Consider the following 20,123-nt stretch of genomic DNA (forward strand, 5'->3'; position numbering starts at 1 on the left):
TCATGTGATCAGTGTTACCAGGCTTCATCATGTGATTAGCATTACCAGGCTTCATCATGTGATCAGTATTACCAGGCGTCATCATCTAATCAGTATTACCAAGCTTCATCCTTTGATCAGCATTACCAGGCTTCATCATGTGATCAGCATTACCAGGCTTCATCATGTGATCAGCATTTCCAGGCTTCATCATCTGGTCAGCATTACCAAGCTTCATCCTGTGATCAGCATTACCAGGCTTCATCATGTGATCAGCATTACCAGGCTTCATCATGTGATCAGCATTACCAGGCTTCATCATGTGATCAGCATTACCAGGCTTCATCATGTGATCAGCATTACCAGGCTTCATCATGTGATCAGCATTACCAGGCTTCATCATGTGATCAGCATTACCAGGCTTCATCCTGTGATCAGCATTACCAAGCTTCATCATGTGAACCGCATTACCAGGCTTCATCATGTGATCAGCATTTTCAGGCTTCATCATCTTTTCAGAAACAATCTGATGAGGCCTGGTAACACTGATCACATGACAAAGCCCAGACATTAAATTATGATAAAATTACAGAGGCACATAATCAATTATGTTCTAATTCTGAAAACAAAGAAACACATCAAAACTGCTGAATCCATTCCCTGAGCGCTGCCTGTCCGCCATTATACCTTTCCTGGGCAGCGAATGTCAGGGCTATATGCCTGGGATGGAAGAACATAGCGGTGTAAACCCCCTATATTACCTGCCATGGACCCTTTGGATCCTTTATGTATACTACCTACCTGAGGATAAATACTATTACATGTCAGTGTGTTATAACTCTTGCCCTCCGGAGTATACGATTATAAAGAATAACGCGTAGATAAAGCGCAGGAGCTCGGCAAGATTTATAGTTTTCGGCTAAAAAAATTTGTGCTAATCCAACTTTAAAGCTTTTTAAAGAAGGAAGCAATCCGTCCTAACACAATGGCGTGAAATCAAAGATGACTCAGTGAAAACCAGGAAATCAATTGTGTCAAACGCTACTGAGATCTGAGGGAGTGAGGAATTAATATTGAGCGCGGCGCCCCTGAAAAAGCTTCAATGTCATAAAAATGAGCCTTTCCAGCCAAGTTACCTCCACATTCAATGCAATGTGTGTTTATACGATGGAAGAATATCGGTATTGGCAAAATAAATGGCAGGTGATTGTCATATAGTGGGATCTTAGTGATGGCCGAGGCCCGGGGGAGCATGTAGTGGGTGGTACAGTCAATGGGATTTTTGAATGATCTGCTTATCCTCATCAATAGCTAATTGGTGTTTGACCTGATTGCTGTTTACCAATCTGTGGTGCCTACATACAGAGCTGGAGGTAGACAGCGCCATACATTGTATAGTGGCCATGCTGGGTTACTGCAGCACGGCTCCTATTGAAGTGGCCACTGTACAATGTACAGAGATCTCTGTTTCTGGCTGTCACTGCATATGTAGGCACCATGGCTCCGGCATCACTTAAAGGAAATACATCAAATATACAAAGCATCTGATAATATAAATAATATAAATGTTCAAATTATCATAGACAATCAGTTACAAAATATGCAAATAAAACATAATCAGCCACTGGTTAGTCATAGATCAGAACTAGAGATGAGCGAACCTTGAGCACATTCTGGTTTGTCTTAAACAGAGCGTGCAGCATTTGATTACCGGTGGCTGAAGAAGTTGGATGCAGCCCTAAGGCTGCCTGAAAACATGGATGCAGTCTATCGCCATAGGCTATACTTAAGTTTTCCAGGACTCCCTATTACCGATGTCCTTACAGCCCTTGCTTAACTTTATACATTACTTGTCCAGGCTGCAGGGCTCCTCTTGCAGTCTTCTCCCCGGGTCCCGCGCGCTAAAGCTTCAGAGCAGCCTATTAGTTCAGACAGGCCGCTCTGAAGCTGGAGCCCACGGGACTCGGGAAGAAGACTGCAAGAGAAGCCCTGGAGCGTGAATAGGTAATGTAAATCGTCAGTCGACGACCGCACACCACTATTACTATTATATCAACGATCAGCCGATGATCGTTGTCATCATGTGGGCCGATTCGGCCGATTATCGTTCCGTGTAATAGTACCCTAAGTAAGAAACTTGAGGAGGTATATAAATAAGGTATTGGATGTGTACAGGAGGCATCTGACCAAGGTATAAGGCTATCCAATGTACCAAGGACAAAGAGTAGAGATGTGACTGTAGCTACAACACAGGTGACTGGTGGGGGTGTTGGCTGTTCACCAGAACTAAGCAACGTCTAGGGGTGTAACCTGATCTCTGGGTAGGATCGCATAGCGTCAAAATCTAAATAAAGTAAATAATGTTATATAGGCCAATAATAGACTTAATAATGTCTCTTGCACAATGTCTGCCCTCTCACAGGCTCTTCAGGTCCGGTAGTCTGGGGACCAGTCGAACAACCAAACCTACAGACAGCGCCCAGGATGTCAGAGAACAGGTGAGTCCTACACCAGGGATCTTCCCTATACAGCCTCCCTCGCCTGGGCCAAACTATATTTGTCTATTTTCACATAATGTGAGTGGCAGAGGGTTTAGTTCAGTACCTGAGGATGGGACTTATCAAACCCTGTCTACACATATCCATGGAGATCAGAGCAGGGAATTGTCTGGTCTCCTTCACACTTCCATATTTTTTCAGCCCGTATATTGTCTGTAATTACGGACAGTACAGAACTGCTCTCTATGGAGTCAGGCACACAAGCATTTTGTCATGGTCTGTATTTTTGATGCAGCAAATCCGTATTTGCAGAACAGAATCATCTATAGAAGTCAATGGGTCCATGGAGAATGCAGACAGCATACTGATTACCACCTGTACATCATCCATATTTGTGGATTAGTTGTCTGGCCACCCCTGTCAGGGCTCCTCCCAGTGGCCATTTTGTACAGACCGTTTTTTCGAATCTACAAATACTGATACAATACCAGACTATCCAAATTTTTGTAGTCCACAAAGTATCTACGATTTTGTGAAGGCAGCCTAAATCTGTGGCAAATCAGACAAATCCTGCTGTCCTGAAGAATTTCTTGCTGATATATGACCTCGTGCCCATACACATTCAATATCTGTTGGCTGACACCCTATAGGGAGCGGAGGGGTAAGCTGCCTCCAGACTGTTCTGGTGCTGGCTTATACCTTCAAGAACAGATGATGTTGGTGGAGAGAAGAGTTGGGTGTGATGGATTTTCACTTCCTGACCCTTCTCTTCACATCATCTGTCATTGGAGAGTCAAGAGACCCCCATACATCTAAGGCCTTATTCACTTGTCCCGCAAAGTTGTCCGTGATTGTGGATCTGTAATCACGGATGAACTTATTGCCCATTGATTTCTATTGGGCTATTCACACAGATCGTTTTATTGCCGATCCGCAATCCATACCACCAAAAAATAGGAGATGTCCTAGTACGGATAGTGATTGTGTTATGGATTACCAATAGAAGTCTATGGGATCTGTGTTTTTTTTTGCGGACGTCACAGATATCACATCCGGGATGTATGTTAAAAATCTAAGCAAACAGTTACACTTTTATTTTTTATCAGTTCAACATTTATGCAGGTGCGGATACAGATGCAATTATGGTTCATATTTTACGGATCACAGGGTACAAACAGCAGACCTATATGTGGATCTGAACGATCACTGAGGCCTTATACTGTGTATTCAGCATGCAGTGTATGGGCACCTTTAGTCTTAGGCTCCACTCGTTCGTAGTTTTGTCCATAATTTTGCGGATCCATAATTTTTTATGGATTAAACGTCTGTACCGTCCACAATTCTGTACAAAATACGGATGAGTAATGGCTTTAAACCATTCCCACTTATTTTACTATCACCTTCCTCTTTTTTGCTGATTACGGACAATTGCAGACATCATATACGGTCCTGAAAAACTACTGAACGTGTGAATCAAGTCTTAGGCCGGGGTCATGCTACATATAACACCGGCGGGTCTGTGACCCAGCCGGGTCACAGAACGGTCAGTGTTACTGAAGACCATCGTGGCCAGGTGACCTCCATATCTGGTGAATTTGGATGCGGGCGCACACCCAATTCACCACTGCACACAATGGAGCGTGTGGCCAGAGCCGCACGCTCCATTGTATGAACTGACAGGTTCTGTGCGGCTGCAATTCAATGAATAGCAGCCACAGAAAACTGACATGTCAGTTTTTCATGCGACAGGTTGGAATGCTGGCCCGAGCGTATACTATGTGTATACACTCCTGCCGGGATTCCATTCATTTAAATACAACGTATGTTTTGCATAAATCACGTTTTGTATATAGCATACGTTGTGTGAACATAGCCTTAGGGTGCATAGGAGGTTGTATAAAATGTCTGTTCCATATGCTGTATATAATAGGGCTGTATTTTCAGCGTTTGCATGTTATTGGTATGAACACCATTTATATATAGGACCACGAATACCTTATTATTAAAATTATTATCAAAACGTGGATGGAATTCCCAGAAGTGCCCGTCTTTCCATTATAGTTCTTCTTTTTGTAGGTTATACGCCTGATATTGGCTAAAAATCCTGATACAAATCAGTGACCACAATACTGTGGAGTGAAAGTGACCCAAGGGGCCCAGCAGTTCTGTACAGCGAGCCATATACAGCTATACCAGGGGAAGCTTCCGGATGTTAACCAGTCAATAGCTATTATGAAATATTCACAGGTCATTGGGCATTGCGTGTTGCTCAGTACATGTGTTTTCCAGGCCACCGCTATTCAGTAGAAGTCGATTTGCTCAGCTGTCTGGTTGGATCCCCGTGTCACCACTGCTGGGATGTGTACAAGAGCAACTCCTTCAGGATCTTGTCAGTATACAGAGGGCAGTGATCACCATGTAATCACTCGCCTCCTCTAATCCAACGGCCCATTACTGATGGCAGCCATTTGGATACTAGAGTTTTTGTGTTATTGGTGGGATTACAGTAAAGAGTTCCACCATTCCTACCTGCTGCCCTCAGTTTTACACCACAAAAAATACTCCCAACAAACTATGTGTGAACATATTTTTCTAAAATAACCCCATAAATAATCAACCAAGTTTTTAATCCAACCCGTAGCACCTATATATTACACAAGCTAAAATTAGCAGCAACTGTATATTGCGCACAACTAGAAATAGAAGCAACTGTAGATTGCACACAAATGCGGGTCCCTTGTCACAGCAGTCCTGAGTAGCAACTGACCCACCCGGACTGTCGATAGCACCACCCACAGAAAGTGGGAAAAATAAGCCAAGGTGTGCGGTTGTGTGTATTGGTGCTGGTGCGGATAGAAGATGACAGAGACCCAGTAGTATAAAAATAGAACAGCTTTACTGCAAGACTTTTCAATATAACAGTACACGTTTTCACAATTAGATAAATCTTGGTACACTAGAGTACTTGACCTTTGTGCTTGGAGGAGGTGCTTGACAGAGGTAGCTGTAGCGATGCTTGTAGAGTAGAGGCGTTTGCCAGAGGAGCCCCAACCCAGTGTAGCTATGTACTCTGCTGGAACCTGGAGTTATCTTCAATAGTGAAACTTTACTTGTACTTGTGTATAGACTGTGTCTGACCACCTATTACACGTGGAGATAGTGGTCTGATCAATCTAGCAGATCAGCACTCGCTTACTGGTCCTATTACACGGCCCGATAATCATTTAGCAATCATTAGCAATGTCTGTGCAGCTCTTGCCTTTAGTGTGTCCTCGGAGGCCTTCCCCGCTGGTTACAGCTCTGACTTCTGTTCCAGCCTTTGCACTGATAGGCTGCGGCCTGTGATTGGCTGAGCGCCCCCAGCCTGTCAATGTGAAAACTGGAACAGGCAGACAACAGGTAAGGCCTCGAGGACACCAGGGAACGTGGTAAGGTAGGTTAATATTTTATACTACAATTATCAGCTGTCAACCGCACATGGCTATTACATGTAGCGGCGATGTGTGCCCGACGAATTTACATCGGGACCTAAAGAAACGATCATCTTTATTTGTAAATCCTTAACACATGGTACAGGTACAAGTTAAAAACACACTGACGCTTGGGGGAAGAACCCCTTGATTAAGGGGAAGTCCCATGAAGTCCCATCAGCAGGCAGGCAACGAGGGTGGGGGGGGGTAGTGGGAAGAAAACAATGAACAAGTAAACTCCTGCCTCGTATTGAGGCTCCCGAGTCCTGTGTGCAGCAGCCAGGGTCCTGCAGCTCTGCTAGCTGCAACGTAACGTCCCCGGCTGAGTGACTGCCCGCTCAGCCAATCAGTGATTAGGGCGTGACACAACCTAGTCACTGACTGGCTGAGCGTGCAATCGCTCAGCCACACCGTGAAGTTGCTGCTGGAAGAGCTGAGTATGTGACATACCCGATTTCAAGCAGAAGGTGCCTTCTCCTCACTGAGCTCCACACTTCTTACTACATACACACGGTGAGCTGACATTCTCCTCCTGTTGTTTTCATTGTCTGGATGAGCATATATCATAAAAAGGAAACAAAATTGCAGTAGCAGCAATGATATGACACGATATAGAGGAAGAGGACGCACACACACACACATGGTTCTATATCACCTTTTGTATCACATCCAGGGAATACCATCCAGTCATGGGTCCAGTGCCAGCTCCCATAACAGCATGGCCAGATCGTGAGCCCGACAGTGACATAATGGTGGACATCATTGGCAGAACAAGAGATCCGTCATCACGCTAGAATGGTAAGTAGTCTAGGATTCAGATCACTACCGGCTGCACATTTCAGTGAAGAAAACGGGGAAAAGGGCAAATACTAGGTTTACAAAAGAGTACAAATCCTCCTGTGCCCATAAGACAGTGGTTAGGAACCTTCGCCCCTCCAGCTATTGCAAAACTACAATTCCCATCATGCCTGGTCTTACCTTGTCTTATGCACCATTCACATGCTGGGCTACAGAGCCAGTTGTGCTGTGCTGCTGTTAGCTGTCAGGCTGTAGGCCCACACTGACGGCTGCTGACCCCTGAGGATTCAGGGCCTATAATAAGCCTTCTCTGCTGTGAGGATGAAGTATTTACCCAACACGTCGTGCACTAGTCTGATCTCACACCAAGAGCTGCATCTCAATACCTTCCATTATAGGATCTTATTTTTCTCTCACAATCTCCTTAGCGCAGTCTGTATGGCCGACCTGAGCAGGGGCTTAAAGAGGATCTGTGGAAAGAACAATTTATTGAAGTGAGGACGCTAAGTATTCACACGTCATAATACGTTCAGCTGGGCTTGTCAGATACTCTTACTATAGTATATAAATGCACGGAAATGACTGTATAACATATATATATATATATATATATATATATATACACACATATCAGTCTCTGTGCAGCGCCACCTCAGGCAAAATTAAGTAGTATACAATTCCCTTCTAAATATATCAGACGTTATAATTCACAGACATGTCAGGGGGTTCATTCTCTATGGGGCCACTGTGGAGGGACAGGGATAAGTTAATGAGATGGGAATACCCAGTGGAGAATTCTTTTAAGTAGTTTGCAGACTGTAGTATTACTCTGCTTAATATAGGTGAGTAGTATCTGATAGGGGTACAACTCCCACAGCCCTCGCTGTTTAGTTGAATGAAGAATCCATTGCTTGCCAACCACAGTGCCATATACTTGGCTGTGGCGATGCCTGGTACTACAGCTCATTGCTATAGTGTCAGGAATGTGACTTTGCGCTCCTCGGTCCGTACTGGGCGACCGAGGAAGCGCTGAGCCTCTGGTTGTTTTTTGTTTGCAGTCCTGTCTGAATGCTGTCTTTCAGCCACACCCGCATTGCCTGTTACACTCTGGCAGTGCAGGGGTTACTCCTTATAGACCTGTCCAGCTGAGCTGGGTGCTGGGTTCAGGGCTGATCCAATCAAGTGCTGGACCCAGTCCCTGATTCCAGATAAAAAAAGCAGCAGGCTCTTCATTTCCCTGCTGGCTATTGAGTGTTACTCAGCTAAGCGCTTCAGCTCTCCTGGTTCTGTTACTTCTGTTGTCTGACCTATTGCTTGATCTTCCAACCTGCTTTGTCTGCTGCCTGCCCTGACCTCCTTGTCTGTCTCTGACTCTTCTTCTGCCTTACGTTTTTGTACCTCGCTGACCGCCGTTGCTGACCCGGACCGTAGACTTTGCATTATTGTGTTTGTTTCGTCTGTCTTGTTTTGTGTATCACTTGGTGTAGGACAGGGACTGACACCGTGGTTGTCCACGGCCGTTTAGGGCCGTTGAGGCAAGTAGGTAGGATCAGAAGGTGGGTTCTAGTGGTTAGGGCTCACTGTCTTGTTCTGTTCCCCACCTACGTCCGGCGAGTCTGTGACGGAATAGCCAGCCTGAAAGAAGATTTTTGGGTCACCTGCATCATGGACCCTATGAACACCCTGGTGACCCAGATGCAGGGTCTGAATACGTTGGTTCAGACCCTTGCTGAGCGTGTGCAGGAACAAGAGTCCTTACCCAGGCAGATGTGTCTGACCCCCCCGCAGGCTCCTGAACCCCCAGTGCAGCTCCCTGAGAAATTTAAGGGGGACAGGAAAAATTTCCGGACCTTTCGGGAGGGGTGCAGATTATTTTTTCGGCTACGTCCCCGCTCCTCCGGAGATGAGACCCAGAGGGTGGGCATTATTATGTCCCTCCTGCAGGGCCCACCCCAAGAATGGGCATTCTCACTACCTTCTGACTCCCCTGATTTAATGACCGTTGACAGATTTTTTTCAGCCTTGGGCCTTCTGTATGATGACCCAGACCGAGCAGCAGAGGCAGAGCGCCAATTGACGACACTCAGACAGGGTAAGAGACCAGTGGAAGAATACTGTGCTGACTTTAGGCAGTGGTGTGTACCCTCTACTTGGAATGACCCAGCTCTGCGTTTCCAGTTTCGTGCGGGTTTGTCTGACCAACTGAAGGACTTGTTAGTAGCCTATCCTAATCCTGAGACTCTGGAGGAAACTATGACCTTAGCCATACGGGTAGATAGGCGTATGCGGGACAGACGCAAAGAGAGAGAAACGTCTAAATTCCCTTCTGGTTCATGTCCTTTGACCTTACCTCCTAAACCTTCTTCTTCCTCTCCTGTGTCCCCTCCGCAAGACGAACCTATGCAGATCGGGTCAACTGACGCCAAGGCCAGACGTGCATATCGCCTCCAGAACCATCTGTGTCTCTACTGTGGCAAAGCGGGGCATCAAGTACGACAATGTACCGCTAGACCTGGTTCACCGCCGGAAAACTTCAGCGCCTGAATGATTATCGAGGGGGTCATTCAGGTGCACAGGTAACCTTCGACAAGAAAAAGAAGTTGTTGTTGCCTATTTCTTTGACTTTGGGAGATAAATTTATCTCGGGATATGCCCAGGTTGACTCTGGGGCTTCTGCTAACTTTATTAATACTGTTTTCTGGTCTGGTCTGGGGGCATGTCCACTTCAGCTTAAATGTCCGTTGAATGTGACTGGAGCGGACTCTGCCCCTTTTGCTCAGGGTAATATACGCTACATTACCCCCCATCTTGAGGTAAAGGTGGGATCAGTTCATTTTGAAAAGCTTGACTTTTTGCTTATGGAAAATTTGTCTGCTGATATTATTCTGGGGTTACCCTGGTTGGACCAGCATAACCCCGTGTTTGACTGGCCCAACAGGGAACTGGTTCGATGGGGACCAGAGTGTGCTCCTCATTGTATTTCTTTGTCGCTTGCTGAATGTTCTTCTGATGATGGGGAGATTCCGGAGTTTCTGCTTGATTATGCTGATGTGTTTGATGAGAGATCGGTGGATGGATTACCTCCCCATCGTCCCTATGATTGCACTATTGACTTGATACCAGGGTCTAAGTACCCTAAGGGTAGAATATTTAATTTGTCCTGTCCAGAAAGAGAGGCTATGCGAGATTATATCAAGGATAGCTTGCGTAAAGGTCACATCCGTCCCTCCTCTTCTCCCATGGGGGCGGGATTCTTTTTTGTGGGTAAAAAAGATGGTGGTCTACGCCCCTGTATTGATTATCGAGAATTGAATAAGATCACTGTGAAAAATCAACACCCTCTGCCTCTCATTCCAGACTTGTTTAACCAAATTGTGGGAGCCAAATGGTTCTCTAAGATTGATTTGCGGGGAGCATACAACCTAATAAGAGTAAAGGAGGGAGACGAGTGGAAGACTGCCTTTAATACTCATGAGGGACATTTCGAATACCTCGTTATGCCCTTTGGATTATGTAATGCTCCGGCAGTCTTCCAACATTTTGTTAATGACGTGTTCCGTGAACATCTGGGTCGTTTTTTGGTGGTATATCTAGATGATATTTTGATATTTTCTCCTGATTGGTGCTCTCATGTTCAGCATGTTCGTACTGTGTTAGAATTGCTAAGGCAAAATCACCTCTGCGCCAAGCTGTCAAAATGCCAGTTTGGGATACAGGAGGTCTCATTCTTAGGGTATAAGATCACCTCCAACTCATTTTGTATGGACCCCCTTAAAGTGACAGCCATTGAAAATTGGGAGCGACCCAGTAGCCTTAAGGCCCTACAAAGGTTCCTGGGATTCGCCAATTACTATAGAAAGTTCATCAAGGGTTTTTCTGTTATTGCTAAACCATTAACTGATCTAACCAAAAAGGGGGCAGACCTGGTTAATTGGAGTCCTGAGGCTATCCTGGCATTTGACAAGCTTAAGAGGTGTTTTGCTGAAGCTCCTGTGTTAACTCAGCCTGACTTTGAACAACCCTTTGTCATTGAAGTTGACGCATCTGAGGTTGGGGTAGGAGCAGTTCTCTCACAAGGTTCAGAGACCCTCACCAACCTCAGACCCATAGCCTACTTTTCTAGGAAGTTCTCCAAAGCCGAAAGCAACTATGACATAGGTAACAGAGAACTTCTGGCCATTAAATTAGCCTTTGATGAATGGAGACATTTTCTGGAAGGGGCTAAACATAGAATTAAGGTGTTAACAGATCATAAGAATCTGATATATTTGGATAAAGCCAAACGTCTCACTCCTCGTCAGGCCAGATGGGCTTTGTTCTTTACACGATTTAATTTTGAAATTTCTTTTCGACCTGGGTCTAAAAATGTTAAAGCTGACGCCTTATCGCGCAGCTTTGACATCGACACGGTTCCCAGGGAGCAACCAGAGACCATCCTGTCACCCGGGGTGGTGGTGGCCACTTTGCAACCCGATCTGGCAGCTCGGATTGCGGAATCTCAGTCTCTGGCTCCCCGGAACACTCGAGTCTAAACTGTTTGTTCCTCCAAACCTTCGCCTTAAGGTTTTGGAGGAGATTCATAATTCTGTGTTGGCTGGTCACCCGGGAATTGCAGGTACTAAGTACTTACTCTCACGGCATTATTGGTGGCCTTCATGGGCAAGAGATGTCAAATCATTTGTCGACGCCTGTGAAACTTGCGCCAGATCCAAGGTTCTGCGTAGACTACCTGAAGGTCTCCTCCATCCCCTTCCGGTGCCTACCAGACCTTGGACTCATATTTCTATGGATTTTATTACCGATTTGCCACCCTCTAAGGGAAAAACAGTCATTTGGGTGGTTGTTGACAGATTTTCTAAGATGTGTCACCTTATTCCCCTGCGTAAGCTCCCTAATGCTCGTACCTTGGCTACATTGTTCATAAACCATATCTTACGTTTGCATGGTGTTCCAGAAAATGTAGTTTCTGACAGGGGGGTACAATTTGTCTCCAGATTTTGGAGAGAATTTTGTGGTCGGCTGGGCATCTCATTATCCTTTTCGTCGGCTTTTCACCCACAATCTAATGGCCAGACAGAAAGGGTGAACCAATCTCTGGAACAATTTTTGAGGTGTTTTGTTGCAGGGAGCCAAGATAAATGGAGAGAGTTTCTATCCTTAGCGGAATTTGCTCTAAATAATCGTGAAAATCAGTCACTCAAGATGTCGCCATTTTATTGTAATTATGGCTTTAATCCCAGATATTCTTCTGTACATGCGTCAGAGTCCGTAAACCCTTCGGCCGAAGGTATTTATTCTAAACTGTGCACAGTTTGGGCCCAAGCTCTTCAGAACTTGGTCAAAGCCCAAGAGACAGCTAAGAAACAGGCGAACAAAAGACGCATATCTGGTCCAGATTACGGTATAGGAGAAAAGGTATGGCTCTCAACTAAAAACTTGAAATTGAAGGTTCCCTCTGGTAAACTAGCACCCAAGTACATTGGTCCGTACGTTATCACAGAGATCATTAATCCTGTTTCATTCAGATTACGATTACCTGGGTCTATGAGAATTCACAATGTATTTCATAAGTCTCTTCTCAAAAAATATGTTAATCCTGTGCTTCCTTCAGTCCTCCCTGCTCCTCTGGTCATCCAGGGGGAGCTGGAGTTTGAAGTGGACAGGATATTGGACTCTCGTCAAATTCAAAATTCCATCCAATATCTTGTCCAGTGGAAGGGATATGGTCCTGAAGAAAATACGTGGGTTGCCAGTAAGGATATACATGCCCCACGTCTCATCCGGAAGTTTCATGACCATAACCCCTCTAAACCGGGTCCTTTAAATAAGGGTCCTGAGGCCCCTCATAAGAGGAGGGGTACTGTCAGGAATGTGACTTTGCGCTCCTCGGTCCGTACTGGGCGACCGAGGAAGCGCTGAGCCTCTGGTTGTTTTTTGTTTGCAGTCCTGTCTGAATGCTGTCTTAGTTTCCCAGCCACACCCGCATTGCCTGTTACACTCTGGCAGTGCAGGGGTTACTCCTTATAGACCTGTCCAGCTGAGCTGGGTGCTGGGTTCAGGGCTGATCCAATCAAGTGCTGGACCCAGTCCCTGATTCCAGATAAAAAAAGCAGCAGGCTCTTCATTTCCCTGCTGGCTATTGAGTGTTACTCAGCTAAGCGCTTCAGCTCTCCTGGTTCTGTTACTTCTGTTGTCTGACCTATTGCTTGATCTTCCAACCTGCTTTGTCTGCTGCCTGCCCTGACCTCCTTGTCTGTCTCTGACTCTTCTTCTGCCTTACGTTTTTGTACCTCGCTGACCGCCGTTGCTGACCCGGACCGTAGACTTTGCATTATTGTGTTTGTTTCGTCTGTCTTGTTTTGTGTATCACTTGTTGTAGGACAGGGACTGACACCGTGGTTGTCCACGGCCGTTTAGGGCCGTTGAGGCAAGTAGGTAGGATCAGAAGGTGGGTTCTAGTGGTTAGGGCTCACTGTCTTGTTCTGTTCCCCACCTACGTCCGGCGAGTCTGTGACATATAGACTTAAAAATATCAAAATAATTTCGGAAAACTTCTTTACGCTACTGTCATTCCAGGCAGAAATTTAAGGTCTTGGAGAAGTAGGATGATGGGGGTTGTAATCAGCCAAGTGAGGTCGGTGCCCAGTTCTTAAACACTGCAAGGTAAAGAGAGACTTTAATGTCTGAGCGAACAAATAGGAATAGATGTTATTGTCCGCCCCAGTCCGCACATTGCTGTGAGAGTCTGGGAAATTGATTTACTTTTTACACAACAAGTAATGAGCCGGGTCTTTATTCAGCACATTACAGTCATTCCTACAGTCTCTACAGTATATGCCGGAGCTTCTAGAACTGGTATAATCACTGTAGGTGATCGAGCACCATCATATACACTGGGCACCAATTTAAGTCCTAACATTGTGTAATCAGATTATAAACAGCAAACTCTAAGGATATGGAGGGTGACCATAGAAGAAATCTAACATATAAAGGTCCCAGAGATGGGGATTGTGCAGTCATAATAGGGCCATGCTACTGGGTGCCATTCAATCTACAAAAAGTCCTATGGGAGACAGAGTAAGCAAGTACAGTTTGAAGCCAAGTTTATCCAAGAGTTGTAAAAGTTTGGGTGTCCATTGATACAATCACGAAATGAGACCGTAATGCATGGGAACCCCATTGGATCCGATAGAAGTCGAGTCCATCACAGTCCCATTGCGTGTTCATATCCATGGAGACCCGAACTTCCTGATTAACGGAGGAACTCGCTGCCGATCCAGCAACTGGCCATCATGACAGGTACATTTTGAATAGTGTCCATGACAGGTACATAGTGGCCATAGTGTTTTCTTCCCTTATGGACTGTGCTGTTATCTGAATTGCTCTATTTAACGGGAAACTGTAATAATCCCTGAACTGTCTGCATTATTTTTATTAAAGATTTCGTATAAGACTGATCTAAAAATGTGGCTGAGCTGGAGATGACGTCCAATAAGTCTAATGGAGAACCCAGCCAGTAGAGCGGTAAGACCTAGACTCATCTTGGTGGACATCACTGTACGACCGCTTACATCTCTGCCGTCATCCATGTTCCTACTGGACTCAGAGCTACAAATTCCCATTTATGCAAAGAGAAGATTTACTGTGAAACTTATATACCTCCAGATGAGCTGAAGGCGGACGTTTATGCTGTGTATTGTATAAAGGAAGGAGCCATATTTTCTGTCTACCAGCCTCTACTGGTGACCCCCATCATGGCGAAACACGGCAGATTCTGTCAATGAAAAGCAGTAAAGAATGATAAATGGAAATGGCAGTGAGAGCATTCATAGGTCATGAATGGGATGCATACCTATTAAATTAAGGAAAGAGACTCTCCGAAACTGGACACAAAACTGGTACCTCGCCTAATTGTTTTTTTCCACCATAGACATTAATATTCAGAAGATGTGCCACAATGTCTGATAGGGGGCCTCATATGAGGAGAATAGGGACGAGAACTTCTGGGATCCAACATATGGGAGATATGCAAACAACAAGCTTGCCACATCTCCCTCTGGACACCATAGACCTGCGTGCCTCCTGGTCAGTGACCATTTAGTGAATATTAGTATGCATTAATGTTAATGAATATAGCATGAATCCCGGCACTCACCAAGTGGTGGAATGCTTACTTTATTGGTGTAAAACAAACAGGAGGACACGTTTCGGCTCAGTAGCCTTCATCAGCCCTATGCCAATGAAGGCTACTGAGCCGAAACGCGTCCTCCTGTCTGTTTTGCACCAATAATGTAAGCATTTTACCACTTGGTGAGTGCCGGGAATCATCTTTCTACCACGAGCACCACCAGACCTGCAGAGTGCCGTCTTCTACCACATAGCAATGCATACAGCATGTCCGCTTACCTCTGCATGGGTCCTGTGTACCTGTAAATGTTAACTGAACAGCGAGGGATACAATGTGCTTCACTGCTCAGTAAGTACAGGAGCAGGGACTCCAGTCTTTGACAGATGTCCCTGCCTCTATACTGATTCTCCTGGACAAATCAAATCTGTTTTTGGAACAAACTGGATTCATTCCAGATTGTTTCGCTCATCTCTAGTCGTATTGGCTGCTAAAAATCACATTTACGTTTCATTTCCTCATCATTTCTGAAATCTGATCATATCCAGCACAAGCACCGTACTGAACTGTGAGTAAATGATACTACAAAGTATAGGCAGAATATTTTCATATATATTGATAGTTATATTACTTGAGCCAAAACTTTTACAGCAAAGATTTGCTGTCCTTGGTTAATAAAGTTATAATTGTATTCAGCATGGTTTTTTTTGTAAAATATTATTGATTAATATTGGTAAATAATGTTCTCTATGAGTAATTGGGGAGCGGCGTCTGATGTGGCTTTCCTCTGAAGTTAACAATTGTGTTTGTTTCTTATTGAAGGATCCAGCTGATTAATATATATCTACAGCAATGCACCATGGGAAAACTTATGCATATTAGCGCCATCCCAGAAGGGAGAAAAGGTATCTCTCTGGCGCCACCTATAGGAAGCTTTTGTAAAACGTAACAGAACCTAAACATGTGATTAGGTATAATAGAAGAAGCAGACATTCATAGGACAGTTGTTTCGGAGGTCATACCCCATTGCCAGTTAAAATTAAAGGAAGTCATCATTCCTGAGAACTGGCGTGGCACCGGAGAAGTCCTATAGATGGGAAGAGAGAGGATGTGATATTCAAGTCATTGAGAGGGAAGAGCACATATGGGTTGGGGCTGTCCATTCTGTGGAAATCCACCTTAAAGGTGCCATCCCTTGCCATAATATGGACTTGGAAGTAGTCAGTGTCCTGCCATATAGACTTAGCGCACGTGGCAAGGATATCTGCATTAGGCCTTATAATGTAACCTTACAGCATTCTGCCCACAAGTACTAGTTAGATGTCTGATTTATGGTCTGGTCACGGAGTGCTTAAGGCAGCAGCGTCTATAAATACAGCCCGGCCTGGCAGGTAGACCATTAATGAATAGGCTTCAATCTGAGCCGCATCCACATAATGAATTATCCAGCGCTCTGCATTTACAGGATAAGATGGTTTGCTGGGATGCAGAAATATTTCTTATCCTACCACATTATATACTTGAAGAGGTTTTTCATCCAAACTACACCCCTTACATGCCCAGGACCGCCATCATGATTGTAATGCTCAATGTTTCAGATACTCACCATATCTGGGGGTCATATACTTATCATATAGGGGGTACCTCCAAAAGTAATGGATATGGATATTGTAGCAGAGAATGGAGGTAAGTAGAACAGATCACACTGCACCTGTGTGGCCAGCACTTCCTACAAGGTCTATGAGATTACCAAACATTGGCCATAGAAAATCGATTGAGAGCTGGCCACACACACTCAGTGCACTCTATTTATTAAAAGACATTTTAGGAGGGGGGTCTGAGTAATCAGACCCCATTTACCAGATTGTTATCTCCTAGCCTGTCGAAAGGAGATCGCTTTTGTTGCCCCAAAAAGACAACCCCTTAGTAGAATAACACATTGATCACATGATTGCCGATCAATCATCCCAGAGATCATGTGCAACAGCTCCCCATGCAGGGGAAAATGTAGTATTACATGGCACCAGTTAAAATAAATGGGACAACCATGTGAGATGCTATTCTTACATCGTTTATTATATTGTTTGTGTCCATATTTTACTATGCAGCCTTTTACTTTGATCTGCATTTGTGTTTGTTGTTTCCATTCGCCCCAATATAATTGAGAAACAAAATGAAATACAAGTTAAAGTTTGAAAAAATAAAAAAACAAAGAGGCTATAAAATCCATTGTCAGCTATACTATTATGGAAGTCTGAGTACAGTACATTCAGGACCTACAGCCTGCAGAATGTCTACATGAAGTAGTTCAAAGACAGACCACTGATTCCAATGAGAACTGTGTAATGCTCTATTCCCCCTGTGGAGGCGCTGTAGGGAAATGTAACACTTGCAGGCAGGTTCCCGCACAGGTCACATCTGATCACTGGGCAATGAGACGCCATGTGATCCCCTTTGGTTGTGGAGTCTTTGTTACAAGGAAGACAATAATGACATATTTGTGCTCTTGGCCGGTGTTTGCTCGCACTTTCTAACACCACAGAGCAGAAATTCTTTAAGGACATGAAAGAGCCCGATCTTGATATCGCTTATCTCCATCCTTGCTGATAAGGCTCTTTGAAGTCTTTCCTGCTATAAGATTATATTCTCATTTTAGAAATAAAATACTCAGAGTCCTGCCATACAGTGTGCGGCAGAAAATAGCTCTGCAGGTGAGGCCTACTTAATGCCGTCACCGAGGGTCCTTCTGGATAGACAGATACTGAGCGCGGCAAGGAGCCATTATTCAATCAGATATCAGATGCCTGCTCCCAGCCCAAGTGCAAAGAAAGCGGCAAATCTACCAGAATCTTTCATCATTTTCCATTCCCATTAACACTGTACGGCTCTCGGCATGTCCTCCTCTTCACCTCAATTACATCTTGGAGAGCAGGGGTGCGAGTGTACACTGACTTAGATGTTCGGCTGAAAGCTGGTACTTCAATGATAAGGAACTTAATAAAACTGTATGGTATTGGCGGCACAGGGGATCCAATGGTTATCTTTAGTGGTTGTGCTGCTTTTTGGTTTACCAGGCTTCCAAGATGACCCTGGTGACCCAGTGGTTGAAAAGGTCCCAGCCGGGAAACGGGCCTAACAAGCCCCACCTAGTCAACAATCTTAACCGATTAAATGAAGCGAGAGTAAGGGGGGTGACGGTCATCTCTGGTGATCCACTGGGCATCCATGTCAGGAACTGTCCAGAGCAGGAGAGGTTTTCTATGAGGATTTGCTGCTGCTCTGGACAGTTCCTGACATGGACAGAGGTGGCAGCAGATATACTAGTTGATTTGAAAACCTTTTTTTTTTCTCACCCCTTTAGCTACTGATGTAATTTACTGTGCAAATGTAAAAATGCATTTAATTTTCCCATTCATATTACATAAGCGCCAGCAGATCCTGATATTTTATGGTTCAATACATTTTTATTAAAAGTTTACATGTTACAACAACCACGCATACATTGGGCAGACACTGGATTTGTTGGGTTGTGACCAGAGATCCTGATATTGTAAGGAGATCCACCAAATGTAACATGGAGCCGGACTCCACCTTGCTGTAACGACTTAAAGGGGAACTATCAGCAGGTTAGACAAATGTAACCTGCTGACAGCTCCCTAGGGGGCATGGGACGCTGAGGATGTAGGTATGTCTGCTATCTTTATCCTCAGTGCCATTCCCGTGCTGTTAGTTGTGCCCGGTAAGATGTTAGAATCACTGGGGGCGTGGCTATCCGGCCCACCTCCAGGCCAGCCGCCTCAATTACAAATCATTAGAGGGGGCAGGCTAGCAGTAACCACACCCCCTGCACAGCGACCTGCCCTCGGCCAACACGCCCCTCGGATGATTATTTATAGAGGGGGCCGACTAAGAGTGGAACCCCATATGGATCCCCAACCCACTGTAACTATGGCAGCACTAGCGTGGTGATCATACTACAGGATAGATAGTGTCATGATGCCCTGATTTGTGCAAAATAGTAGTAAAAAAGCAGCAATATTTTGAAAATCATGGCAGAAATGTAGCCAGGAGAGTATACACCACTGAAAGTCTTTTTAGGTGGCCATGGGCCCCCAGGGGCTCAGGGTCCCGGGCTACCGCCCAAAATGGACTTATTATAATCCGCTACTGGCTGGCCTTCACCAGAGGCAGGATGGACTTGCTGCAGCAGGTGACCCCCAGGTAGTGACCTGCTTGTAGAGACAACCGAAATGTAACGTATTCCATAATCGAAAGACTGGCTCGTAGTCGGGGACAGGCAGGAGGTTCAGAGCAGGCAGCAGGCAAGCAAAATCCAAGGACTGAGGCAAAGAGATCTGGTACGCCGGAGGGACAAATGATTCAAGGAACGCTTTATCAATGGGCAAAGGGCATTAAAGACGAAAGGTTAGTAATATAGAGAGACCAACCATCACCCAATTAGCAGCATGCCCAGGGAGCGAGGACCCAGGCGCAAGAGGAGACAGAGGGACCCAACATGCGGGATGCGGCACCACTCGCTGGTTGAGGATTGGGGGAGCCGGAGGTACAAATGTGCCCTTGACCCGACATGTGTTGCGGGTGCCCCCGTAACACCTAACGTCTGCCATGGGGCGACTAAAGGTTTTAAGATGTCTGATCCTTTGTTCACCTGGCAGCGGCTTATCCCCCGACACCTTATGCTAATAGACACGCACACTCGGCCTGTCCATCCATGTACGTTTATAGAAAGACAAGAGCTGTGTGTCGGGGAACAGTATAGTATTGTATGGAACTGTATTCCAATAACTATCTAAACCTATAAGCAATGGGAGCGTGCCTGAAATTGCTGCTTAAATCCGGCACAGCTGCCATATAGCGGATTTCTGGTGAAGGGGCCAACACTATTTAGCTACTTAGCAACCATGGTAACTATAGAGGATGATATATCCATGACTACAGATGGTCGGAGTTAGTACTTAACGGCCTAAAATCTAAAATGTCGCCAATAGGATGTCTCTGGGCTATATACTTACAACTATAGGCAGGTATAGGATCCAGTATGGCAGGTATATGATGCGGTATGGCTTACAGTGAGGTCTTATTTCTAGAAAACATTCTCTTCTATGGGGTTTTTTCCCCCAGCCCTGATGGGGTTAAGTTTCGACAAGTAGCTCCTTTCTATAATCCTTTCTGGATTTTGCATATAGGGATTTTCCTTAATCTGATTTTGCCTCTGCTTATTTTTCCTGAGGC

At 45.1% G+C, this 20,123-nt stretch overlaps 1 protein-coding gene across 4 annotated transcripts in view; it reads left to right on the plus strand.

Annotated features, from left to right (window-relative positions):
• Positions 1-14,925, plus strand: part of LOC138783004 (transient receptor potential channel pyrexia-like) — a 167,189-nt gene extending 152,264 nt beyond the window's left edge. For 3 of the 4 annotated variants that reach the window (XM_069957110.1, XM_069957111.1, XM_069957112.1), the window contains exons 20-22: positions 2,402-2,477; positions 6,621-6,745; positions 14,186-14,925. In XM_069957110.1, coding sequence (XP_069813211.1) covers positions 2,402-2,477; positions 6,621-6,741 — 197 coding nt within the window. In that variant the 3' untranslated portion in view covers positions 6,742-6,745; positions 14,186-14,925. The remainder of the gene's footprint in view (positions 1-2,401; positions 2,478-6,620; positions 6,746-14,185) is intronic. The other variant, XM_069957113.1, reaches the window with a different exon arrangement.
• The last annotated feature ends 5,198 nt before the right edge of the window (positions 14,926-20,123 follow it).

The sequence above is a fragment of the Dendropsophus ebraccatus genome, chromosome 2 (genome assembly GCF_027789765.1).
Source record: "Dendropsophus ebraccatus isolate aDenEbr1 chromosome 2, aDenEbr1.pat, whole genome shotgun sequence".
NCBI lineage: Eukaryota > Metazoa > Chordata > Amphibia > Anura > Hylidae > Dendropsophus > Dendropsophus ebraccatus.